Source organism: Hemiscyllium ocellatum, chromosome 10, assembly GCF_020745735.1.
Source record: "Hemiscyllium ocellatum isolate sHemOce1 chromosome 10, sHemOce1.pat.X.cur, whole genome shotgun sequence".
In the NCBI taxonomy this organism is placed as follows: domain Eukaryota; kingdom Metazoa; phylum Chordata; class Chondrichthyes; order Orectolobiformes; family Hemiscylliidae; genus Hemiscyllium; species Hemiscyllium ocellatum.
Genome location: NC_083410.1, coordinates 28,834,040 through 28,861,952, shown reverse-complemented (window position 1 = coordinate 28,861,952; position 27,913 = coordinate 28,834,040). Strand labels below are relative to the sequence as shown.

Sequence of the window (27,913 nt, the reverse complement as noted above, 5' to 3'; positions counted from 1 at the left end):
ATAGGTACAGAAACCAATTTGCACACTCTTGCTCCTGTCCTAACCCCAGTTTGCAAATAGCTGAAAATGTGTTACTGGAAAAGCACAGCAGGTCAGGCAGCATCCAAGGAACAGGAGATTCGACGTTTCGGGCATAAGCCCTTCCTCAGGAATGAGGAAAGTGTGTCCAGCAGGCTAAGATAAAAGGTAGGGAGGAGGGACTTGGGGGAGGGGCGGTGGAGATGCGATAGGTGGAAGGAGGTCAAGGTGAGGGTGATAGGCCGGAATGGGGTGGGGGCGGAGAGGTCAGGAAGAAGATTGCAGGTTAGGAAGGCGGTGCTGAGTTCGAGGGATTTGACTGAGACAAGGTGGGGGGAGGGGAAACGAGGAAACTGGAGAAATCTGAGTTCATCCCTTGTGGTTGGAGGGTTCCTAAGTGGAAGATGAGGCGCTCTTCCTCCAACCATCGTGTTGTTATGGTCTGGCGATAGAGGAGTCCAAGGACCTGCATGTCCTTGGTGGAGTGGGAGGGGGAGTTGAAGTGTTGTGCCACGGGATGGTTGGGTTGGTTGGTCCGGGTGTCCCAGAGGTGTTCTCTGAAACGTTCTGCAAGTAGGCGGCCTGTCTCCCCAATATAGAGGAGGCTACATCGGGTGCAGCGGATGCAATAGATGATGTGTGTGGAGGTGCAGGTGAATTTGTGGCGGATATGGAAGGGTCCCTTGGGGCCTTGGAGAGAAGTAAGGGTGGAGGTGTGGGCGCAAGTTTTGCATTTCTTGCAGTTGCAGGGGAAGGTGCCGGGAGTGGAGGTTGGGTTGGTGGGGGGTGTGGACCTGACGAGGGAGTCACAGAGGGAGTGGTCCTTTCGGAACACTGATAGGGAAGGGGAGGGAAATATATCCCTGGTGGTGGGGTCCGTTTGGAGGTGGCGGAAATGACGGTGGATGATACGTTGTATATGGAGGTTGGTGGGGTGGTAGGTGAGAACCAGTGGGGTTCTGTCCTGGTAGCGGTTGGAAGGGGCGGGGCTCAAGGGCAGAGGAGCGGGAAGTGGAGGAGATGCAGTGGAGGGCATCGTCGATCACGTCTGGGGGGAAACTGTGGTTCTTGAAGAAGGAGGCCATCTGGGCTGTACAGTATTGGAACTGGTCCTCCTGGCAGCAGAGATGAAGGAATTGGGAATATGGGATGGCATTTTACAGGGGGCTGGGTGGGAGGAGGTGTAGTCCAGGTAGCTGTGGGAGTCAGTCGGTTTATAGTAAATGTCCGTGTTGATTCGGTCGCCCGAGATAGAAATGGAAAGCTTTAGGAAGGGGAGGGAGGAGTCTGAGACCGTCCAGGTGAATTTGAGATCGGGATGGAAGGTGTTGGTAAAGTGGATGAACTGTTCAACCTCCTTGTGGGAGCACGAGGCAGCGCCGATACAGTCGATGTAGCAGAGGAAAAGGTGGGGGGTGGTGCCAGTGTAGTTGCGGAAGATGGACTGTTCCACATATCCTACGAAGAGGCAGGCATAGCTGGGGCCCATGCGGGTGCCCATGGCAACTCCTTTGGTTTGGAGGAAGTGGGAGGATTGGAAAGAGAAGTTGTTCAGGGTGAGGACCAGTTCAGTCAGTCGAAGGAGGGTGTCAGTGGAAGGGTACTGGTTGGTATGGCGGGAAAGGAAGAAGTGGAGGGCTTTGAGTCCTTCATGATGGGGGATGAAGGTGTACAGGGACTGGATGTCCATCGTGAAGATAAGGCGTTGGGGACCGGGGAAGCGAAATTCATGGAGGTGGTGGAGGGCGTGGGTGGTGTCCCGAATGTAGGTGCGGAGTTCTTAGACTAAGGGGGACAGGACTATGTTGAGGTATGCGGAGATGAGTTCGGTGGGGCAGGAGCAGGCTGAGACAATGGGTCGGCTAGGGCAGTCAGGTTTGTGGATTTTGGGCAGGAGGTAGAAACAGGCGGTGCCGGGTTGTGGGACTACAAGGTTGGAGGCGGTGGATGGGAGATCCCCTGAGGTAATGAGGTTATGGATGGTCTGGGAGATGATGGTTTGGTGGTGGGAGGTGGGGTCATGGTCAAGGGGACAGTAGGAGGAGGTGTCCGCGAGCTGGCGTTTAGCCTCAACGGTGTAAAGGTCGGTGCGCCAAACTACTACTGCGCCTCCCAGGACACCCGGACCAACCAAACCAACCACCCTGTGGCTCAACACTTCAACTCCCCCTCCCACTCCACCAAGGACATGCAGGTCCTTGGACTCCTCCATTGCCAGACCATAACAACATGACGGTTGGAGGAAGAGCGCCTCATCTTCCACTTAGGAACCCTTCAACCACAAGGGATGAACTCAGATTTCTCCAGTTTCCTCATTTCCCCTCCCCCCACCTTGTCTCAGTCGATTCCCTCGAACTCAGCACCGCCCTCCTAACTTGCAATCTTCTTCTTCCTGACCTCTCCGCCCCCACCCCACTCTGGCCTATCACCCTCACCTTGACCTCCTTCAACCTATCGCATCTCCAATGCGCCTCCCCCAAGTCCCTCCTCCCTACCTTTTATCTTAGCCTCCTGGACACACTTTCCTCATTCCTGAGGAAGGGCTTGTGCCCGAAACGTCGAATCTCCTGTTCCTTGGATGCTGCCTGACCTGCTGCGCTTTTCCAGCAACACATTTTCAGCTCTGATCTCCAGCATTTGCAGTCCTCACTTTCTCCTCCAGTTTGCAAATAGCAGATTTCATCTCAGTAGATTTTCTTTAATCTCCCAACCATGTGCAATGTCTCTAAAAAGGCCCACATGTCCACCCAGTTCTGGAAGAACTTGTTTACATAGCAGCTGTTAAATTAACTGCATGTTCCATGTAGACCACTGAAAATGAGCCAACTATAGAAAGCCCCCAAAACAGGTAACATGACAGCAAATGCAAGAAGATATGATTCAGCAGTTAAATTACAAGTAGGCGTAGCTATTCCCAGGGGTTAACGAGGCACATTAGGTCCAGCAGTGAGGTGAAAGTCATTCACCTCCAGGTTTGTGGAAGTCCTCACCTGATTTAGCATTTTGGTTTCCTGCTTCAGAAACATTGTCACTCATAATTCACTTCAAAGGAACTTCAATGCAATAATGTTCAATGTATCAACTAGTCACTTGGTTGAGGTGTGTTTGGATTGGAATAACTTTCCCACCTAACCACATTTTATGGAGTTTCCACCTGTCAGGCCTAATATGTATGATAGCATACGAAGACATTTGACACGAGAAGTATATATATATATATATAAACATTAACAGATTAAATTGGCCAGGGTTAGAAAGCATTGTAACCAAGCCAAAGTCTGAAGTCACAGGCACGAGGGATAAAAGAAGCAATATTTGGGATTGGGTCAAGTGCTGAAATAGTCATGCAAAATCCAGGAAATACTTTACAGCAATTGCATGTTTACCGAAATTACTTAATAACAGAATCTGCAGGATTATTTTTATTCTTCATGGATGTGCACGTTATTGGCAAGATTACAATTTGTAGCATATTCCAATTAACTTGAGAAGTTGGCAGTGAGTTACCTTCTTGAACTGCTTCACTCCATGTGGTGCACAGGGAGTTCCAGGATATTGTCTCAGTGACAATAAAGTAACTGTGAAATAGTTTCAAGTCAGGAGTTGTGTGCATATAATTGGGGATATTGCAGGTTGTCATGATCCCATATATCTGCTGCCCTTGGTTTTCTAGGTGGTAGAGGTCACAGGTTTGAAACATTGTCACTGAAGAAGCCCTGATAAGTGGCTGCAGTGCACCTTGTTCATGGTATATTGTGTACTGGTGATATAGGGACCAAATGTTTAAGATGATGGGGTGCCAATTCAGTAGGTTGTTTTGTCCAGGATGATGTTGAGTTCATGAGCGAACATTCCCACTTCTTACCTTAAAACATCTGAAGGCGGTGGGATTTGGTAATTCCCAGAGTGATGTCCCTGGAAAGGAAACAATTAATCTCCAACAACTGCAATCATTTTCCTTTGGCCTGGATATGACTCCAACCAGCAAAGAGCTTGCTTTTATTTCCATTGACTTCAATTTTGCCAGGGCTCCTTGATGCCACCCAAACATATTCTATCGTGATGTCAAGGGATATCACTTTCATCTCCTGTCATGGGTTCAGCATTTTTGCCCATGGTTAGAACAAAGCTGCCATGAGGTCAGGAACAAAGTGACCTTGACAGAATCCAAATTGAGCATCAGTGTATAAGTTACTGTTGAGTATTTAAGATTTAATAGTGATGCTGACAACAACTTCTACCACTTTGCTGATGATCAAGATTAGGCTGATGCAGTGGTAATTAGTAGGTTTGGATTTATCCTGCCTTTTTGGGACATACCTTAACAATTTCACCATTGCTAAGTAGATGCCAATGTTGTATATATACAGGAACACTTGGCTAGGGGCAGGTCTAGTTCTGGTGCACTAATCTTCAGTACTATTTCCAGAATGTTGTCGTGGCCCATTGCCTTTGCAATATCCATTGCCTTCAGCCTTTTCTTGATATTATCTGGGCGGCATGGTGGTTAGCACTGCTGCCTCACAGCGCCTGAGACACCGGTTCAGTTCCCGCCTCAGGTGACTGACCGTGTGGAGTTTGCACATTCTCCCCGTATCTGCGTGGGTTTCCTCTGGGTAATCCGGTTTCCTCCCACAATCCAAAAATGTGCAGGTTAGGTGAATTGGCCATGCTAAATTGCCCGTAGTGTTAGGTGTAGGGGAATGGGTCTGGGTGGGTTGTGCTTCGGCGAGTCAGTGTGGACTTGTTGGGCTGAAGGCCTGTTTCCACACTGAAAGTAATCTAATCTGGAGTGAGACAAATTTTCTGAAATTTGGCATTTGTGATATTGAGGACTTCAAGAATACTCTGAGATAGATTATGCACTTGGCAGTTATGGCTGAAGATACTTGCCCAAATACTTTTACTTTATTCACTCTAGAGATGTGGGCATCACCCGCTCAGCCAGTTTTTACTGCCCATTCCTAGTTGCCCTTGAACGGTGTCAACAACATCATTAGGGAGGGGGTTTCAAGATTTTGACCCAGTGATGTGAAGGCATGGTGATACTTTTCCATGGTGAGTGACTTGAGGGGTCTTGCAGATGGTAGTGTTCTCAGGTATCTGTTTCACTTGTCCTTCTAGATGGTAGTGGTTGAGAGTCTGGAAGGTGCTGTCCAAGGAGCCCTGGTGAACTTCTGCAGTATATTTTGTAGATTGTACACACTGTTGTTACTGAGCAAAAATTGAAGCCAGGTGAGAACACTGAAAGAAAGCTGCCACATCAATGCCCCATCCATACCTTCCTATGACCAACTCCTGCTCCAAGTATAACAGAGCCTGTGGTAACCGTATCAGTCTGTACAGCCACCTATCTACAGACTCACTCTGCGAGTAAAATGAAGTTATTCTCATTTATTAGAAGAACAAAAGCAGCAGACACATTGGAACACCACCATCTGCAAGTTCTTCTCCGAGCCATCATCATCCTCACTTGGAAATATATTGCTGTTTTTTCACCATTACTGGGTCAAAATCCTGGAATTCTCTGAGTGTATTGTGGCCCACACCCACATGGACTGCAGTGGTTTAAGAAGGCAGTTCAGCAACACCTTCTCAAGGGAAACTAGAGACAGCCAATAAATACAAACCAGCCAACAGCACCCATGCTGCATAACTAAAAATCAATCTGTGGTCTATCCAACAGTTGTTTGCACCCAGCATGGCCTTACTGATGTGCAGATCCTTCCCATTAAAGGCACAGACAATAGTCTAACTCAGGGAGTGACAATGCTTGAATCAGCAATGTCTCCATGTGGCCTTGTATTTATCTTTCTAATGAAAGGATGCCTTTGTGATGCTGTGCTTAGGTTCAATGGATTTGAAAAGGAGGAGGCCACCATTGGCATTTGATTATTCGACTCTTTCTTTGCTGATGGTGCTCTTCCAGATGAAGTTGCACCTAACACAGGTAATTAAAACAAAATTTGTTCTGTTAAGAACATGTGAACAAGTCACAGAGCAGGACACCTGGACATTTGAGCTTGCTCCATTATCAAAACATAATGGCTGATCTGATTTTAGAGATGGGATGGCTGCCAGTACTTGCATTCTGATTGTCTACTGTAGTTACTTCTATGTCAAATCCAAAAGGTCAGTGACCATTAAGCACTTACTATCTATCTGCAGAGCTGTGACAAGAAACCTAAGGTTCACAACGCTAAACATCTACCATTGTAGGGCTTATTTGTGCCCCTCGTAGAGGATTGCATGTGTCACCTTTTAACTTAAGGGTAGTCAGTGTACATTTGACAACTACACAATCTAGTTGCATGGCTTCCACTAATGCCATAGCAAACTATTCAATTGGAGAATGTCAATCCACTGCAGCCTTTATCTGCTTTCATAGCATCAGATGTGCTTATATCTGTCTGTTTTACCTTGAGGAATTAAAAACATCTTTTAGTAGTAGTCCACTCCTATTGATCTGCCCAGACCAGAATAGTAGGTTTGCTTTGTGCAAGTTTTAGCTGGGGTAGTCATAGGGAAAAGGGAGACGAGCATAACCACCTAATCTGCATTCCTGACATGCAAGGACCAGTACCAGGGTACAGTTATTAATCAGCCCTTGAACCTAAGATCACCGTCTAACCTGCTGTCCACTCAATTCCCCCTTGCTCAGCCATTGTCCTTGTTTAAGTACCATCCATCAAGGGTCAGCGAGAATTACAAAACTATGGCATAGAGTTGTAAACAATCGAAATATAGAAAGTTATGAGCTGCTATAAATCTCAGACTCATTGGGAAAACAAACACTGCAGAACATTGCTGAGGCAGAAGGGACTATAGCCTCTGTGCAAAATGTCCGGACCTCTAAACCAGAAGGCCTCGTTTCATGCCAACCCCAACCCTGACCCTATCAGAAAAGATTGGTTAAAAAGTACCTGGGGCAGCCATCAGGAAGGGGAGTTCTTGTGGTGCAGTGGGTAGTACCTTTAACTCTGGTTTCAAGTTCCCCCCCAATCCTGTCAAAACAGGTTCATTTTTAAAAATACCTGGGCCACTGCGCTCGAGCCCCGCTGACGTCATCCCGCGAGGCCTCTATGACGCCACAGCGCCCGCTTTGTGACATCACGCCCGCGCCTAACGGTCAGCGGTGACGTTACGAGGCCAGCAACCGGCGGTTTGGCGTGGGGCACTCCTCCTCTTCAGGGAGGGACACCATGGCCTGCTCCCCCAATGTCAACCTGGTGGTAAGGCAGCAGCTTCCAGCATTTACCATGTACTCTTCTTTACCAAATCCAATTACTTTTGGGAGGGGACCTTACTTTCGCTGGGGACTGACCGTTTGACACCTTTCAGTAGAAGTTAGAACTCGTGCATTGACAGTAACTACCATTGGGATAGGCGACAGAAATTCATTATTCACACTTTTCATGATTAACTTTGTTTAATGCACTTTAAATTATTGTGAATTTAGTGCGACCGTTTAGATACTGAAGGAGAGATTGGTACATTGCCGTTTCAAAGCATAATTTTAAAACACAGGCTGATTTTAACCCTGGTTGCCCAGCAGCTGGTGTTGGAAAAATGTATCTCAGAGCAGGGTTAGGGGGATTCATGATGTGCATGTTCCACTGCCATTTCAACCACACTGGTATTTAAGTCAGAAGTGATGCCTACCTCAGGCTGTTGGGGTTTTGTTAAAATTATGAAGATTGATCTCCCATGATGTGAAGACTCACTTTCTTGGATATCTATTTCTGTAGAAGGAGACTGCTTCTCCAAGTTCAAAGCCAAAATCAGAAATTGCTGGAAAAAAAATCAGCAGAAATCACCCTCTGCAAATTTGGCAGATCTGTTCTGAAGAAGGGTCACTGGACCCGAAACGTTAACTCTAGTTTCTTTACACGATGCTGCAAGATTTGCTAAGTTTTTCCAGCAATGTCTGATTTTGTTCCTGCCTACCAGCATCTTTCTTTTTTTTTTGCTTGTTCAGGTTGTCTTTTGCAGTAGGGCCTACCACCTGGCCTGATGGACCATGGCATCATGCTTTGCTAATAACTTTGCCATTTTCATATGATACGGAGACATCAGCTACATTAGTATTCATGTTGTAGAATTTTTTTACTGTGCCAATCAAGTAATTGGCTTGGCCACAAGTCTTATTTTGTTTATTCATTCATGGAATGAGGGCAGTGCTAGCTAAGCTAGGATTTATTGCCCATCCCTAATTGCCCAGAGGGCAGTTAAGAGTCAACCACATTACTGTTGGTCTGGAGTCACATGTAGGCCAGATCAGGTAAGGGTGACAGTTTCCTTCCCTAAGGGCATTAGTGAACCAAATAGGTTTTCCAATACTCAATAGTTGATTCATGGTTATCATTAGACTCTTTAATTACAGATATTGGTGGGATTTGAATCCAAGTACTCAGAACATTACCAGGGTCTCTGGGTTGACAATCCAGTGATGATACCATTCGGCCTTCACCTCCCCATAGTAGGACATCTTCCTCATTGACCTTAACATTTAACCAGAGATAGTCAGGGATTTGTAGCTTTTTTGTGTAGGATGTTATTTATTGCACATGGATTGCTATCTAGGCACTAGAATGTGAATAAGGAGTATCTTTTAAGAGGAAAGATTACTTCTCTAACAACATACAAGTTCTATAAGGTACCCAGGGAACTGCCATGATGCATTTATCTTGAGACAATGTACAACTGTCATCACAGCTACCTGCTACCACTCCCCTTTTATTATAATACGAGTGTCATCTTAAGCAGCTGAATGATCCAACTCTGCCTTCTCCTGAAGTTGGAGAAAATGAGGACTGCAGATGCTGGCGATCAGAGTCGAAGAGTGTGGTACTGGAAAAGCACAGCCGATCAGGCAGCATCTGAGGAGCAGGAGCATCGTCGTTTCGAGCATAAGCTCTTAATCAGGATCCTGATGAAGTGCTCATGCTTGAAACAACGATGCTCCTGCTTCTCGGATGCTGTCTGACTGGCTGTGCTTTTCCAGCACCACACTCTTTGACTTCTCCTGAAGTTGCCTGGACTCTGAGCTATGGTCTTCAGTCATTTTGATTTACTCCATATGATATCAAGAAATGGTTGAAGGCCATAGCTCAGAGGCAACACCTCCACAGCAGTTACCTACCTCCAATGCTGAGTTTGGTTTTGACAAGAAAACTCTTTCCCCTGACCTCATTACAACTTTGGTTCAAACGTGAACTCAAGATGAAAGGTGAGAGCAACTGCCCTTGAGATCAAGGAGTGCAGGTGGCTGTCCCTTAGTTGAAGTCATTCCTAGCACACTGGAAAATAGTTGTTTGCTGGAGTCATCCATCTCAGTACCAGGACATCACTACAGGAGTTCCTTATTGAGCTTCCTTCCATCGTAGCCAGAGACCATTCCCCAGTGCAGAAATGGCTAACACGAGGGGTCATAGTTTTAAGCTGGTTGGAGCAAAGTATAAAGGGGATGTCAGAGGTGGGTTCTTTACACAGAGTTGTGAGAGCATGGAATGCATTGCCAGCAGCAGTTGTGGAAGCAGGGTCATTGGGGACATTTAAGAGACTGCTGGACATGCATATGAAACTTGAGGGTGCATACATGAGGATCAATAGTTGGCACAACATTGTGGGCTGAAGGGCCTGTTCTGTGCAGTACTGTTCTATGTTCTATAAAGTCAGAATTCAGTGTGTCCCCTGATGATAGCACAATGTTTAGTCGTAAACTCCAACACCTGGAAAATGTCAAAGCTTCTATAAATTGGGAAATAACATGAATGCCAACACAATGACCATCTCCAGCAACAGCAGATCGAACAATCTCTCTGACTTTCGATAACACTTTCATTTATTGCTAAATTCATCAACATCCTCTAGTGTGACCATTGACCAGAAACTCTAATAGACTGGCCATATGAATAATTTGACTTCAAGAGCAGACCAGAGGCTGGGAGTCTATGGTGAGTAACTTGAATCCTGTCTTCCTAAACAATGTCTAGTTATCTACAATGCATAGGTCAAGGGTATGAGGGAATACTCCAACTTGCCTGGATGAATGTAGTTCCAACACTACTGAAGAGGTTCAACACTTTCAAAGACAAAGCAGTCTGCTTGATTAGCAGAACATCTGCCACCATAAACCTGTGTTTCACCCACCATTGACATACAATGGCAGTAGTGTGTATCACCTAACCACAAAACATTGCTGCAATTTATAAAGCCTGTATCAATATCATCCTGCAATTTTAACAAACTGGAGCAGTGGACACCAACCCCTGCAAGTTCTTCTCCAAGTCGCTTATCCTGAGTTGGAACTAGATTGGTGTTACTGCACCTTTTTATCTGGATAAAAGTCCTGGAGATTCTTAACAGGGCTATGCTATATCAGATGAATGCAACAATTTAAATGGATAGTTCACCATCACCATAGAATCTGTACAGTGTAGAAGCAGGCCATTTGGCCCATCGGGTCTACACTGACCCTTTAAAGAGCACCTCACTCAAACCTACTCCACTACCCTATCCCTGTGACCATGCATCTCATGGCTGACCCACCCAATCTATACAACCCTTGACACTATGGATAATTTAGCATGGCCTATTTCAACTAGCCTGCATGTCTTTGGACTGTGGGAGGAAGCCAGAGCACACAGAGGAAACCCATGTAGACATGGGGAGGATCTGTAAACTTCCATACAAGTCACCCTAGGATAGAATTAAACCTGTGTCCATAGTGCTGTGAAGCAGCAGTGCTAACCACTGAGCCACCTTGCTGCCATAATATGCCACCACTTCCATAACAATTAGGATTGGGTAACAAATGTTGATCTCCTCCGTAATGCTCACATCCCATGAAAGAATAAAAAAAAGCCTCATTGTAGGCAACCATGTTGCACTATGCAGCATATTACTCCATATTCAAGTGTTCTCGCATTTGAGGGAGGGCAGTGCACAACAGGGATCCTCTGTAGAAGGATCATTTAGATTTAAAGCAGAGATAGTCTCCTTGGTCCTTTGAGCCTGTTCTGTCTTCAAACAGATCATAGCTGTTCTGCTCATGTTTCAACTTCTACTTCTGTTCTACCCTTTTTAATTTTTTTTGCCTAACAAAAATCTAACTCTGCTTTAAAATATTAAGTAACCCCCCTCCAATGCTTTCTGAAGCAGAGAATTGTAAAGTTGCACAATCCTCAAAGAAAGAATGTTCTTCTAATTACTTTTCTACAAGGATGTCATTAACTTGTAAAACAATACCCTCTCGTTTTGGCTCACGAGAGGAAACATCCTTTTCCGGTCTACTGTCCAAGGATCTTATCAAGTTTAATTGAGTTAACCCTCACTTTAGAAGAATGGAATAGCCCAATCTGTTCAATCTTTCCATGAGACAACCCACTCATTCCAGATATCAAGTTAGCAAACCTCCTCTGAATTATCTTCAACACATTTATAACCTTCTTAAGTAACTGCACATCGCATTCAAGATATGCTTCACCAGTGCTGTGTATAACTGAAGTACAAATTCCTTTTATATTCAATTCCTCTTGCAATAAAAGGTAGCATCCCACTAACCTTCTTAATTACTTGCACACGCCACAAAAATTTAATAATCATTACAACACCTAGAACTTTTTGCATCTCAATTGTTGTTCTCTACTTAAGTAATACTGTGCATTTTTATCCTGCCAAAGTGAATAATTACACATTTTCCCATAGTATGTTCCATCTGCCAGATTTTGCCCATTCATTCAACTTATTTCTCTTCAACTTCTTTATGTCCTCTTCACGAGTAGTTCCTAACTATCTTTGTGCCATCTGCAAATTTACCTGCCAAGCTTTCTCTCCCCTCAGCTAAGTCATTCATATAAACCCAGACCTCAGGATGCCACTTGTCGCATCCTGCCAATGATAATAGCATCATCTATTGTTATTGTAATTATCTATTTGTTCACGTCCTGTTTTCTGCCAACCAGCAAATATTCTATCTGATAATATATTATCCCCTAAATCATGTATATCTACTTTGCATAATAACCTTTTTAATTGGCACCGTGTCAAATACATTCTGGAAGTTCAAGTACAGTACATCTATAGATTCCCTCTTATCCAAAGCACAAAGCCCATATGACATAAGAACAGAAGTAGGCCATTCAGCCCAACCAGTTTGCCAAGGCATTTGACGAGATCGTGGCTGAACTGATAATCTTTATCTCTACTTCCCTGCCTTTCACCTAGACCCCTTGATTCCCTTATTAATTAAGTATCTGTATATCTCAGCCATGAATATTCTTAATTTCCTAGTCTCCATAGCCTTCTGCAGTAAAGAATTCCACTAGTCTCTGTGGGGGAAAGAATATCCTCATCTCTTTCTTAATTGGGTGACCCCTTATTTTGAAATTACGTCCTCTGGTTCTAGATTTTCCGACAAAGGGAAACAACGCCACCACATCTATCCAGTCAAGCCCCCTAAGAATCTCTTATGTTTCAAAACGGTCACTCCTTGTTCTTCTAAACTCCAGTAAGTACAGGCCCAACCTACTCAACGTCTGCTCGTAAGTTGGTCCCTCCATACCTGGTATCGCCAACTCGCAGACTGTTTCAGGGAACATCTCTGGGACACACGAACAATCCCACTGCCCTGTGGCCAACCATTTCATCTGTCCTCACTTCCACGATTACATGTAAGTCCTGGGCTGCCTCTCCCACCAAATCAAATCCACCTGCCAACTGGTGGAAGAACGCATCATCTTCTGCCTTGGGACCCTTCAACCACATGGCATCAACATTGACTTCACTAGTTTCCAAATCTCCCCTCCCCCAACTTATCCCACATCCAACTTTCCAACTGTGTACTGCCCTCTTGACCTGTCCTACCTGCTCATCTTCCTTCCCATCTATCAGCTCCAACCTCCTCAACAACCTATCACAATTACCCGCCATCTACATACACCAGTCGCCTTCCCACATACCACAGATACAGATGTAAATAATTGTCACTCTAGCAATGATCCCTGTGGCACAACACTTGTTGCAGATAGCCATCTTGAAAATGCCTCGTTTATCCTAACTCTCTGTTTTCTGTTAATTAGCCAGCCCTTTATCCATGCTAATGCACTACCCCCAACACCACGGGATCTTAGCTTATTAAGCAGCCTTATGTGCAATATCTAATGCATTTTTGAAATCCAAATATATTACATCTACTGGTTCCCTTTATCCATCCTACTTGTTACCTCCTCAAAGAACTATATTAAATTGTCAGGTCTGAATTCTCCTTCATAAAACTATGCTGACTTTTCATGGTTACGTTATGTATTTCTAAATGCATTGCTGTTACATTCTTTTAATAGACTCAAAATTCTATTCTCCCAGTATTCTCCCAAAAACAGATATGAAGCTATCTGGCCTACTGGTATGTGTTTTTTTTTCTCTGTTCCCTATTGAATAATATGGTTGCATTGACAATTTTTCAAACCTGAGATGTTACCAGAATCCAACTATTTTCTTAAATGTCTACCATTGATCATCAGCTTTCTTTGTGCTAAATGCATTTTTTTTCAGTACACTCCAACCAACTCTGCCCTCATTTATTTGTAAATACCCTTAATTTGGTTTAGTGTAGTTGGTTCAGACCAATGTTTCTCTGCCTCAAACTGAATGCTAAATTGTACTGTGTTATTATCTCTGTTTCCTTGGGGATATTTTACCCTGAGATCATTTATTAAATCAGCCTCATTAAACATCAGATCTGAAATAGTCTGATTCGGGTTAGACCATAACATGCTGTCCTGGGAAATTGTTAAATGCACTCTGTTGAATCTTTCTCATGGCAACCTCAGCAAATTTCATTTTCTCAATGTAAATGAAAAATTAAAGTCATCCATGATTAATATACCACCTTTTATATATACCCTGATTATCTCCTTATTTATTCTCTTTCCTGTTCGGGCTTGTAGATTTCTCCCACCAGTGTCTTCATCTCCTTATTAGTTCTTAGCTCCGTCGTTTGGATTCTACATTTTCTGATCTAAGATCATTTCTAGCTATTATGCTGGTTCAATCTTATAATAACAAAGCTACCCCACCACCCTATCCTTCCAGCTTGTCCTTTCCTTTCAGGTCCTTTCATGTCTCTCAATACTTTGTTCCTCCTTTGATGTCCTTGTAATTGGAGTCCATTGGCCTTGGTATTTTGGTCATGCAGCCCTTGGGCATTTCTGGTTTGAAGTCCCAGACATGCTGGGTTTGTCCTGATTAAAAGCATGTTCACCCTCCTCTGGAAGACAGGGACTCCTTGGGTGTCATAAGAGAAGAATTCTAGGGACTCTATATGTGGTTCCCCCTCCAGGTGGGTGTCTGTTGGCATTGTTTTGTCTATTTTGTGAGGAAGGAGCACCTGGAGTGAGATAACATTCTTTTGGCTCCTGTCACCTTGTTGTTGGTATGTACAAATGGCAAGAGGACTGGAATGAATATCTATATGTATGACTGGCAGACAATGAATGTGCTGGACATGGCCTTTAATGGCACCTGTCAATCTACCCATGAAGGCATCCAGAGGCAGCATGGTACAAAGTGTTGGAGGGATCATCCAACCTTCAAGGCCAGATAAGATTCACTAGGCTAATGCCAAATATGCAGGGAATTTTCTTTGAGAAGAGCTTGAGTTGGTTGGGGATTTGTGGAGTAGAAGGGACTTTGTAAATAATGGTAAAATTTAGTCAATTGTCTCTATTTAATAATCATCAAATCATCTCTTGAATGTCTCAATAGAAACTAAATTAGGAAGATTATAAAGACGGAGAAGTCTGAGGACTCAGGTAGTATCTGCTGACCTGCTCATTACTGGATGTGGAATATTTAAATAAAGCACCTTCACTTAACATCCTTAGTACATCCTTCACCACTCACTTTATCCTAAATGTTGAAGATCTTCTAAACAAACCATTCCGACAACCAAAGCATTCTATTAATTAGAATTAAAAACATAGAAAATAGGCACAAGAGTAAGCCATTCAGCCCCACAAGCTTGTTCTGCCATTCAATGAGATCATTATTGATTGTCTAACTAGTTTGCATCTATTTAGCTCCTTTCAAGACTGTGATGTCCCAAAGTACCATTCAGCCAGTTAAGTAGCCTTAAAATGTAGTCACTGTTCGTAATGTAGGAGAACAGATAGCCACTTGGTGCAGTTAAAGTCATACAAACTGTGATGAGATATAAGACCAGAAGATCTGTTTTATTCATGGTGACTGAGGTAAATTCAGGTCAAAGCAGTTAAAGAAATCCATTGATGATTTTTATACCTGACTGGGGACAGTTAAGAAACAACATTGATAAATGTTTTAGAATTCATTAATTGTCCTCTTATTTGCCAATGATTTCTGCCTCCGCAATAATGACATATCTCATCTGCATCTGTTTTTCAAACAAATCATCCAAGTATGCATTATTGCATTCTGCTTCTCCAGAATAAGTGATTTGATTACAAAACTTTAAATGCAGGGTTGATCATCTTTTTGAAACATAGATGCTGAAACTCAGTAAACAGTAGGAAATCTATCATTATACTATAATGATGTACAGTGCATTACGATCCACTATACGTCACTGCTGTGAGCAATCCCACAAGAAATTTTATCTCTGTTTGCTTATAGCTGGCTCATAACTGTTTTGCTACCTCATACAAAAAAGGAAGGAACAACCTCATAAAAGTCAAAACTGTGGAAAAAATATCTAACTGCTAATAAAATTGTTTTTTGTTTTACAGCCCAGACTCTATAAATCTGTTATTGAGGATGTCATCAGCAATGTACATGATTTTTTCCTTGAGGAAGGTATTGACGATCATGTTCTCAAGGATCTGAAGCAGGTATTTGGTACTTCTGTTATCACAGAAGTTTACATTTTCCATCCTAAGTATTACTTTTCTAAGCGTCTGCCAATTATGAGTGGCAATAAAAATACTTGACCTGACAATAAAAAAATAGAAGAACATTACAAACCTCCGAGATTATAAATCCAATCTATTCAATCACAGACCAATCTACTCACCACAGAAATTAATTTAATGAATTGTCATTGCATCCACTCTAAGGCACGTACTCTGATGCGGCTGCACTTGCAGTATTATTTACTGATTGCCGTATCATAGGAAGGATGTGGAAGCATTGGAAAGGGTGCAAAGGAGATTTACCAGGATGTTGCCTGGTATGGAGGGAGGATCTTATGAGGAAAGGCTAAAGGACATGATGCTGATCTTGTTGGAGAGAAGAATGTTGAGAGATGACTTAATAGAGCCATACAAGATGATCAGAGGACAGTGAGAGCCTTTTTCCTCAGATGGTGTTGGCTGCCACGAGGAGATATAGTTTTAAACCGAGGGGTGATAGATATAGGACAGATGTCAGAGGTAGGCTCTTCACTTAGAGTAATAAATGTGTAGAACACCCTGCCTGCAACAGTAGTAGACTTCCCAACTTTAAGGGCATTTAAATAGTCATTGAATAAACAAATGGATGATTATGGAATAGTATAGGTTAGATGGGCTTCAGATTAGTTTCAGAGGTTGGCACAACATCGAGAGCTGAGGGGCCTGTACAGCGCTGTAATGTTCTATATTCTAGTAGGATATGTAGTGCTTCAAATATTGTCCATCTAAAGTGCTATAGAATTGCACTGAAATGTTGTTACTCTTGTTATATAACCCACTTACAATGAGGGCTAGCATACAGTTTCCTTCCTAATTGCATGCTGTACCTACGTGCTATCTTTGTGTTTCTCAGATAAAAGCACCTAATGATCCTGAAAAGTAGCATTTTATCACCACTCAAAACATCAACAGTTTTTTCATCCTATTCCCACGTTATGCTCCCCATGCTGAGTGATGTACACTTAATCTAACTATATCCCTTTCCAGTTTGTTTATATCTTCCTTATAATTTACACTGCATAATATCAGTAAACCTGGATACATCACACCTAGTTCATTTTGCCTTATAGACTCTAAATAGCTCGGGCCTGATTGCTGATACTTGTGGCATTTCATTAGTTACACCATGTAATCTTTAAGACAACATAGTCTTGCCTGTTTCCTGAATTTGATTTATCCTCAATACATATTAACAGAATTCCATAATACCTAATGTTGTGTCAGAACCCCTTATGCAGAATCTTATTGGATGCCTTCTGAAAATATAAATCCAGATCCACAGTTTTTCTTATTTACTTTGCCATGTACAGCCTAACAGAGTTCAGTTTGATATGTTTGACATGATTTTACTTCCATAATATTAACCATGACTAAACATATTTTGAACAGATTTGAAGATGGAACTTGATTTATGGGAGATTGAAAAGCGTCGGGGTGATAGGTGTGTAGTAGCGTTCTGTATGCGCTTGCTAAATTAGTTGAGAAAAGATATCTTTGTAATAGGAGGGTTGAGGACTGAAAAGGTTCTTCAAAATATTGAAAATAACTCCGATCTATTCTGTGTTTCCTCAAATATCTGTCCAATTCTGCTTTAAATTCTTTCCATACTAACTGCCTATATTGCCTGGCTCGTCTTTGTAATACTTGTAAAATCTTTTGTATTGAAAAGAAGATAAACATTAAATTTTAATTTCCCTTGCAAACTTATTGTTTTCAGTCTTCCGACTCAAAAGGAAATTTAAATTTGCAAAAGTAACCCCAAGCTTCTGATGGTGTACCATTTTATATTTTCCTCCTTGCTCTCACAGCTATGCCCTCTGCTTATTGCACTGTTTTAGTGAAGCTTAATGCAAGCACAAGGAGCAGCACTTCAACTTTTAATTAGGTATTTTACAACCTTGTTGAACTCAATATTAAGATCAATTACTATAATCTCTGGTGCCTATTTTGTTTCTGTTCCTCTGCGTGTTTCAGTTTTCTTTTCACTTTCAGGCTGCAGCACATCTACCCAGGAGCAGAAGTGAGTAAATCTATGAGATGCACTGCAGAAATTCACCAAGACTCCTTAGGTAGCACTTTCCAAATTGTGGTGCTTACCATTTGGATAGACAACAGCAACAGATATATGGGAACTGCAAGTTCTCCCCTGAGCCATTCTTCATTCTACCTTGGAGATATGTCAACACTCTTTCAGTGTCACTGAGCCAAAAGCCAGTCACTCCTTCCCTAATACCGTTGTGGATGTATCTACACTAAATGGATTGTAATGGTTCAAGATGCCGCTTACTGCTGCCTTTCTGATGGGCAATCATGCTGGCCCAGCCAGTGAAATATTCATTCCATGAATGAATAAAAAGTAATTTGTTCAAAACCTATTACAACTCTAACATTATAATATTACCCATTTGTAAGGTCTATTTCTCTGTCCACTGATGCTGTCTCATTGGCTGAGTATTTTCAACATTTTGTATTTTTATTTTTTTGTTTAACAGTCTCGGAATAATATTTAGCATAATTTTTGATTATGCCAATCAGGAACAATCCATGCTGTTGGTAGCTGAATGTTGCTTTGCATTCAACACCTTTTAGAATATTTAGTCCTTCAAGGCTTTGTCCCATATGAGTGAATACTTCCACAGAAATCTATTAATCTCTATTTGTAGCTGTTCACTATTGAGAGAGTTGTTTCTTAAAAGTTTTACACCAGGATGTCGCCATTGATAACTCTGGGGTAGTATTACACTGATGAGCTGTTTGCTTTTCGTTTTTAGTAACTTGTCGTGAAATATTCTGAAACTTGCTTAAAATGTTTTAAATCCTATTTTGTAATTGATTTGCTCTCTTGACTTTCATGCAATAAGCTTTGGGAGAGCAAACTTCTGCAGTCCAGAGCGGTGGAAGGCTTTTTCAGGGAAAATAATCACCAGCAGATCATGTTGGAACTCCAGCAACAAAAATCTCATCAAACTGTGCATACATCATCAGGTTTGTTCAGATTACAACATAGATTTTTTTTAAGTGTGTTTATTATTTACATAAGTACCATGCCTTCTTACCAGCTGAAATTAAGATTCTGAAAAATCTTGCACAGTTACTGGACCTCTGCGCTTTTAGACAACAGATGCAGGAGTAGGCCATTTGACCCTTTGAGCCAGCACCATCGTTCATTATGATCATCGCTGATCATCCACAATCTGTATCCTGTTCCTGCCTTATCCCCATAACCCTTGATTCCACTGTCTTTAAGAGCTCTATCCATCTCTTTCTTGAAAGTATCCAGAGACTTGGCCTCCACTGCCTTCTGGGGCAGAGCATTCCATATATCCACCACTCTCTGGGTGAAGAAGTTTCTCCTCAACTCTGTTCTAAATGGCCTACCCCTTATTTTTAAACTGTATCCTCTGGTTCTGGTCTCACCCGTCAGTGGAAACATGATTCCTGCCTCCAGAGTGTCCAATCATTTAATAATTTTATACATCTCAATCAGATCCCATCTTGTCCTTCTAAACTCCAGTGTGTTCAAGCCCAGTTGCTGCAATCTTTCAACATATGGTAATCCAGCCATTCCAGAAATTGACCTTGTGAACCTATGCTGCACTCCCTCAATAGTCAGAATATCCTTCCTCACATTTGGAGACCAAAACTGCACACAATACTCCAGGTACGGTCTCACCAGGGCCCTGTACAGCTGCAGAAGGACCTCCTTGCTCCTTTACTCAATTCCTCTTGTTATGAAGGCCAGCATGCCATTAGCTTTCTTCATTGCTTGCTGTGCCTGCATGCTTGCTTTTATTGACTGATGTACAAGAACACCTAGATCTCGTTGTACTTCCCCTTTATCTAACTGGACTCCATTTAGATAATAATCTGCCTTCCTGTTCTCACTACCAAAGCAGATAACCACACATTTATCCACATTAAACTGCATCTGCCATGTATTCGTCCACTCACCTAGCCTGTCCAAGTCTCCCTGTATTCTCATAACATCCTCCTCGCATTTCAGCCTGCCACTCAGCTTTGTGTCATCAGCAAATTTGCTAATATTACTTTTAAAACCTTCATCAATATCATTAATGTATATTGTAAACAGCTGCGGTCCCAGAACTGAACCTTGTGGTACCCCTCTGGTCACCACCTGCCATTCCGAAAGGGATCAGTTTATCACTACTCTTTGCTTTCTGCCAGCCAGCCAATTTTCAATCTAAATCGGTATTTTGTCCCCAATAACATGGGCCCTAGGTTTGCTCACTAATCTCCTATGTGGGACTTTATCAAAGGCTTTCAAAAAAGTCCAGGTACACTACATCCATGGGCTCTCCCTTGTTCATCTTCACAGTTACATCCTCAAAAAATTCCAGAAGATTAGTCCAGCACATTTTCCTCTTTGTAAATCCATGCTGACTCTGACCTATTCTGTTACTGCTATCCAAATGAGTCGTAATCTTATCTTTTATAATTGACTCCAGCATCTTTCTGGAGTCCAGCACTGATGTCAGGCTAACCGTTCTATAATTCCCTGTTTTCTCTCTCCCTCTTTTTGTGAAATTATGTATCAAATGGTACCATATTTACAGTTAGATGAATGAGTCAAATAGAAGAGAGATTCCCATTGAGCATTATTGGATTACAGTTATATTGAATGTACCAAACAAATAGCATATTAGGACAATATTAGGGCAAATTACTTAATACTATTTCCACTATTTGTTGTGAAAAGCTGCCTGTATTCAATGAATGATGCTAACCATTTATCAATTCTACTGAATCGATTATAAATTTGCTGCATATAATACATTAAGTGTGTTGATTACATCAGGTGATCAGTCCATGTTTCCTACTTTATTGTTGTAAATATTATTTGGATTCCTCGTGCCATTCTCCATCCTTGGCTGTACTTATTCTGTTTTGGGTCTCAGCTTATCAGGAAGCATTTCTACTGATACTGGAAATTTAATGAGCTATTGATCATGGAGAGACAGATTCCGACACAGTGTAGTACACATAGAATATTAGGAGCGGATTTTGCTTTGTGCTTACTGCTTTCAGTTATCTGTGTTGCTGATGATCATTTCATTCCCAGACTCTGACATTTCCTATTGCTGTTCTCTCTCTGGATCTAAAGGATGATACATTCTCCAAGATTTATAACATTTAAAGTAAAAGCAGAAAGTGCTGCAGAAACTCAGCAGGTCCTGCTGCATTTATTCGTAGAGAAGCATAGTTAATGTTTTGCTTTCAATGCACTTCTTCAGAATCCTGAAGTTTTGCCAGATTTCGAGTTTCTTCAGTACTCTAACAACACCAACTTGACCTCAAGCAACATCCAGGAAGCTTGACACCATCCAGGACAGCCAACTTTGGTACCACATCCATAAATTTCCAATCCCTCCATCACTGGCGATCAGTGTATACTATCTACAAGATGCAGCACAGAAATTCACTAAGATTCTCAGACAGTACTTTCCAAATGCCATTAGAAGAATAAGGGCAGCCGATGCATGGCAACGCCACCACCTGCAAGTTACCCTCCAAGCCACTCACCATGTTTTGGAAATATATATTGCTGTTCCTTCCCTGTCACTGAATCAAAATCCTTTAGTTTCCTCCTGAACAACATGCAGCTTTTCATCCATATAATAAAAACTGGGATGAAGCTGTTCCTGAACCTGCTCATGCTTGTGTTCAGGCTTTTTATTTTCTGCCTGATGGAAGAGATTATAGGAGATTATTACTGGGGTGGGATGGGTTCTTTATGATGACAGCCTTTCTGCAGGCAGCAAGCCACGTAAATAGAGTCCATAGATGGAAAGTTGGCTTTCATGAAGGTCTGGCCTGTGCACACCACCTCCTGTATTTTTTTTATGGTCCTGGGAAGAGCAGTTGCCTTACCAAGCCATTATGCACACGGACAACATCTTTTCAATGGTGCATTTTGTTCTGGAACAGGCCAGACCTCCTCAAAGCATTTCAGCAAAGTAGCCTGGACACAAACTTTGCTAATTGTTGTTAGCAGGTGTACAGTGATATTACAGGAGGGATGCAGCTGGCATCAATCACATTTTAAAAATTCAGTGGGTTACGGTCAGTGTATATGATTGTCTCAAGATATGTTGCTGGTAAAGAAACATTGAAGTGTTGTAACACCAACACCTTCTCAACTGTTGAATATTTCTGCTGATGAATGTTCACTTTTCTGGAGAAATACCCAGGCTTTCTATCTTCTCGTTGTCTTCTTGCAATAGCACAGCACCGACACCCACATCACTTGCATCAATAGCCACCTTGAATAGCTTTGTGTAATTACAGTGGAACCTTAATTAGCTGAATGAAATGGGAAGGCAGTATTTCATTTGGTTAATTGATTATTCGGTTAATTGATTCAATGCCTCTCATCTGGGCCTCGGAGTTTTCTGAAGTTTCCTTGTTCCTCACTCTGCCTGCCATGCTCCCTCTCTCTCTGTCAGGGTTTGTTTCTGAGCGTACATACACTTATGTGTAAGGGACCTGCGGCATTGCTGAAGCTTCCCCACACCACCGCCCCAAACTGTTCAATGGGATTGACAAAGTGAGCACTTGTTAAGTCAGCTCCCTGTTCAGGAGATTAGGCAGCGACACACTGCACGTGAGCCACCACCCTTGCCCCCACCCCCACCCATGCCCAATCGGTACCCCCTGCCTGCACCTACCCCGCCCCCACTCCCATCCATCTGCCCCCACCCCATAGCCCCACCACCCACCCACTGTCAGTAAGCAGAGTTCATTTTTAATCATTGTAAACAAAAGACGGGATCAGTGTTGAAACATCTCTTTGATGTAATGTTTCCGTCAGGACCTTGCGATCTTCTTCCAGATAATCTGAAATTCGGATAATTGAGGTTTCTCTGTACTGTGGCTGATATTGGGGCAGTGGTTAACATTGCTTTCAGGCTGTCCGTTGTCGCTGGAAACCTCTTGCCTTTTTTTTAGCAATTCAGTGAGTGGAGCAGCCATACTGCTAAAATTTGATATGAATTTTGATAAAGTCCACTCAATCGCAGGAATTGTCGCATTGCCCTTTTTGTTGATGGTATGGGAAACTCCCCAATTACCTTTTTTTTACATTCTATGGTGTCATTTGTCCATGTCGAATAACGTGGCCCAGGAGGGTGACTAGGGTTTTGGCAAACTCACTTTTAGCCAGGTTTATCGCCAAGCTTGCCTTCCGAACTTGATCAAACAATTCTGATAAACGTTGCAAGTGTCCGTTCCGTGTGTGACTAAAAATCACCAGGTCATCAATATATACGGCACAATTGGGTAATCCAGCAATGACCTTATTGGTTAGTCTCTGAAATGTGGCTGGCGCATTTTACATACCAAACGGCATGAACTTAAACTGACATAGTCCATTTGCCATTATGAAAGCCAAAATTGTCTTTGTTCTTTCAGTCAAAGGCACCTGCTGGTATCCCCTGAGCAAGTCCAACTTAGAAATATAAGTTACTTGTCCTACCTTTTCAAACCAGTCTTTCAAATGTAGAATTGGGTATGCATCAGTTTTTGTAATGGCATTGAATTGACTTTCTAATAGTCCACCCGTAACTGTTGGGTACCATCTGGTTTTGGCACCATCACTATGGGTGAGCTCCAGTCACTGTAACTCACTTTGAATATGTCATCTTGGAGAATGTATTCAATCTCCTTTTTGAAACTGTGCCAACTTGAGGGTTATGCCTATAAGGACGTTGCTTAATTGGAGCAGCATCTCATGTTTTACATCCAGCATATTAAGTTAATAATTCCCAGCTTACTTCCACATATTTCCCCCCACCCCATGCAATATAATAACTCTCAGGTCATTTTAATTTTGCTCTGGAAGGTAACTCAATAATTTATCCCAATTTTTGACAACTTCTTCGTTGTCCAATTTAATTTGAGGAATGTCCAATTCAGAATCTTCTGAACTTGGTTCTTCCCTCTATGTTGTAACCAATAACACATTCTACTCTTGCTTTCCTTTCTTGTCAAAATATCTTTTGAACACGTTCACGTGACACAATCTGTGAGAGTTCTTTCAGTCTGGAGTCATTATCAAATAATTCATCTCACTCAACTTCCTTTTGACTTGATAAGATCCACTAAACCTTGCTTTTAAAGTTTCACTGGAAGTAACGCTAACACCTTATCCCCGATAGCAAAATTGAGTTTTTGACGACTTGTCTGCTTCCTGTTCCATTCAATGCCGTGATATATTTAAATGCTGTCTAGCCAACCCCTCTGCTCTATTTAATCATTCTGAAAATTTGACCCAAAGTCCAAATATGTGTCTCTGAATCCAATCCTGACTTACTAATTTCTCCTTTAATTTTAATGGTCCTCTCACCTCATACCCCAAAACTAATTCAAATGGACTGAATTTGGTCAATTCATTTAGTGCATCTCTGATTGCAAAAAAGTACAAATGGACTTCCCTTATTCCAATCATCTGGATATTCCTGACGCTAAGCACCATAATTCTATTAGTTTTAAAATAATGATGGAAAAGGATAGACCAGATCTAAAAGTTGTAGTTCTAAATTGGAGAAAGGCCAATTTTGATGGTATTAGGCAAGAACTTTCAAAAGCTGATTGGATACAAATGTTCGCAGGTAAAGGGATGGCTGGAAAATGGGAAGCCTTTCGAAATGAGATGAGAGTGCAGAGACAGTATATTCCAGTTAGCGTGAAAGGAAAGCCTGGTAGGTATAGGGAATGCTGGATGAATAAAGGAATTGAGGGTTTAATTAAGAAAAAGAAGGAAGCATATGATAGGTATAGACAAGGTAGATTGAATGAATCCTTAAGAGTATCAAAGCAGTAGGAATATACTTAAGAGGGAAATCATGAGGGCAAAAAGGGGACATGAGATAACTCTCTTTGCCAAGGCTAGGGAGAATCCAAAGGGTTTTTACAAATACACTAAGGACAAAAGGGTAAATAGGGAGAGAATATGGCCCCTCAAAAGATCAGCAAGGCCGCTTTTGTGAGGAGCTGCAGGAGATGGGGGAGATACTAAATGAGTATTTTGCATCAGTGCTTACTATGGAAAAGGAGATGCAAGGCATACAATGTAGGGAAGTAGATGGTGACATCTTGAGAAATCTTCATATTACAGAAGAGGAAGTGCTGGATGTCTTGAAACACATAAACGTTGTACTTCACCTGATCAGGTGTAACCTTGAAGTATGTGGAAAGATAGGGAAGTGGTTGATGGACTCCTTGCTGAAATATTTGTAACATCAATTGTCACAGGTCAGGTGCCGGAAAGCTGGAGGTTGGCTAATGTGGTGACACTGTTTAAGAAAGCTGGTAAGCACAAGCCAGGGAACTATAGACTGGTGAGCCCGATGTCAGTGGTGGGCAAGCTGTTGGAGGGAATCTTGAGAGACAGCATGCACTTGTATTTGGAAGGGCAAGGACTGAGTAGGGATAGTCAGCATGACCTTGTGCATGCCAAATCATCTCTCAAACTTGATTGAGTTTTTTGAAGAAGTAACAAAGATGATTGATGAGGGAAGAGCGGTGGATCTGATCTATATGGACCTCAGTAAGGCGTTCGACAAGGCTCCCCATGGGGAGACTGGTTAGCGAGGTTAGATCTCATGGAATACAGGGAGAACTAGCCATTTGGATACAGAACTGGCTCAAAGGTAGAAGACAGAGGGTGGTTGTGTTTCAGACTAGAGGCCTGTGACCAGTGGAGTGCCACAAGGATCGGTGCTGGGTCCACTACTTTTCGTCATTTATATAAATGATTTGGATGTGAGCATAAAAGGTATAGTTAGTAAGTTTGCAGATGACACCAAAATTGGAGGTATAGTGGATAGCAAAGAAGCTTACCTCCGATTACAACAGGGTTTTGATCAGATGGGCCAATGGGAGTGGCAAATGCAATTTAATTTAGGTAAATGCGAGGTGCTGCATTTTGGGAAAGCAAATCTTAGCAGGACTTATACACTTAATGGAAGGTCCTAGGGAGCGTTGCTAAACAAAGAGACCTTGGAGTGCAGGTTCATAGCTCCTTGAAAGTGGAGTCGCAGGTAGATAGGACAGTGAAGATGGCGTTTGATATGCTTTCCTTTATCGGTCAGAGTATCGAGTCGAGGAGTTGGGAAGTCATGTTGCAGCAGTACAGGACATTTGTTAGGCCACTGTTGGAATATTGCAATTCTGGTCTCCTTCCTATCGGAAAGAGGTTATGAAACTTCACAAAAGATTTACAAGGATGTTGCCAGGTTTGGAGGATTTGAGCTATAGGGAGAGGTTGAATAGGCTGGGACTGTTTTCTTTTGAGCGTAGGAGGCTGAGGGGTGACTGTATAGATAGGGTATGGATAGGGTGAATAGACAAAGTCTGTTCTCTGGGGTGGGGGAGTCCAGAATTGGAGGGCATAGTTTTAGGGTGTGGGGAAAGATATAAAAGAAACCTAAGGGGCAACTTTTTCACGCAGAGGGTAATATGTGTATGGAATGAGCTGCCAGAGGAAGTGGTGGAGGCTGGTACAATTACAGCATTTAAAAGTAATCTGAATGGGTATATGAGTAGGAAGGGTTTGGAGGGATATGGGCTGTGTGCTGGCAGTTGCTTTGGGATATCTGTTCAGCATAGATGAGTTGGACCGAAGGGTCTGTTTTTGTGCTGTACATCTGACTTTATATTTAAATTGTTTCTCACCAGTCTTTGGCTACTATGGGTTTGTTCCCCCCTCACTCTGTTCTTTACTAAGTTTAACCTTCATCTCCATCCTTTTAAAGCTGACTTTCCTGTCTAAGCCAATTTCTGAAGTGCAAGCTCCCTCTCCTTCTTCTTTTCCCCTCTCTCCTTTTCTGTCACTTCTCTTTTTCATTTGCTAAAGCAATTTGTTCTTTATCCCTTTCCCGTGCATTTAATCGTTATTCAAACTATTTCATTTCTGTTGCACTTTCGTCTTTTGCCTCTAACTCAATCTGCTTCATGTTCAATTAAATTTTAGCCATCTCTAATGATTCTGATTGTGTTTCCACCAAATTTAAATAATGAGCTTTTACTGTAATTATCACTTTCCTCACAGAAGGAGAAAGCTCCAGCTCCAGCAGCTTGGCCTTAATCACCTTTTGCAAGACCCCCACAGTCACTTAGTTCTTCCACTAGCAGAAAGCTGTTGGTGACTGAAAGAGCCATTGCTATCCCAAGTGTTGTTTAAGCCAACCAAAATCAACAACTGGAGCAAAAGACACTAACGCCTACCACTCGCAGCCTTTGAGTCCAACAATCTGAATCCCAAATCAGAACTATAGAACAAATCCTACAATGAATCTGTTATGGACCAGACCAGAACCCCTCAAAACATTTCAAGAAAGTAGCCCGGACTCTTAACTTTGCCAGTTGTTTTAAGCAGGTGTACATTGGATTATCCAGGAGAGTTGCACCTGGCCCAAACACTTGTTTTTAAACAAAACAGATTTTATTTGCAATATTATCGAATGGATCTCAAACAAAAGGGAATAGAATAAAGAATAGTTTAACCTATCAGATTATCCCAACTGAATGATGGTGTTCCAAATATTTGTAACAATCCTCATAAACACCCTCGACACAAAAGGTAAAATCGAACACAGTCTTACGAGAGAGAGTGACACGGCAGCATGGAACCCTGTCTTCAATGTAGCTGTTTCTTGGATCAGGAGCCTCAAAACCTGCATGACTGCTTTAAGTCAACAGCTTGACTGCCAAAAATCAAACCATACCAGAGAAAAGCTGAGCTGGGAGAACTGGCCATTTCACTTTCTTTGTACAAGTGTTTTTAAACTTAAAAGCCTTTTTCTTGAAACAGTGTCTGTTAACTATAATCAAATTGGCCCTAAAACCCATTCAAGCCAAACTTTTTGGAATTACTGTTTTTACAACCTCTCTGGAAAAGTAGCCAAGGACAGCATAGCCTTGTTAAAGGACAGGCATCGTCACAATGTGTC

General features: G+C 42.3%; 1 protein-coding gene across 1 annotated transcript in view; it reads left to right on the top strand.

Moving 5' to 3' along the window:
- Positions 1 to 27,913, top strand: part of LOC132819389 (stonin-1-like) — a 104,725-nt gene that overhangs the window by 41,898 nt on the left and 34,914 nt on the right. The window contains exons 4-5 of the mRNA XM_060830873.1: positions 15,783 to 15,884; positions 18,806 to 18,929. Of these exons, the coding sequence (XP_060686856.1) occupies positions 15,783 to 15,884; positions 18,806 to 18,929 (226 nt within the window). The remainder of the gene's footprint in view (positions 1 to 15,782; positions 15,885 to 18,805; positions 18,930 to 27,913) is intronic.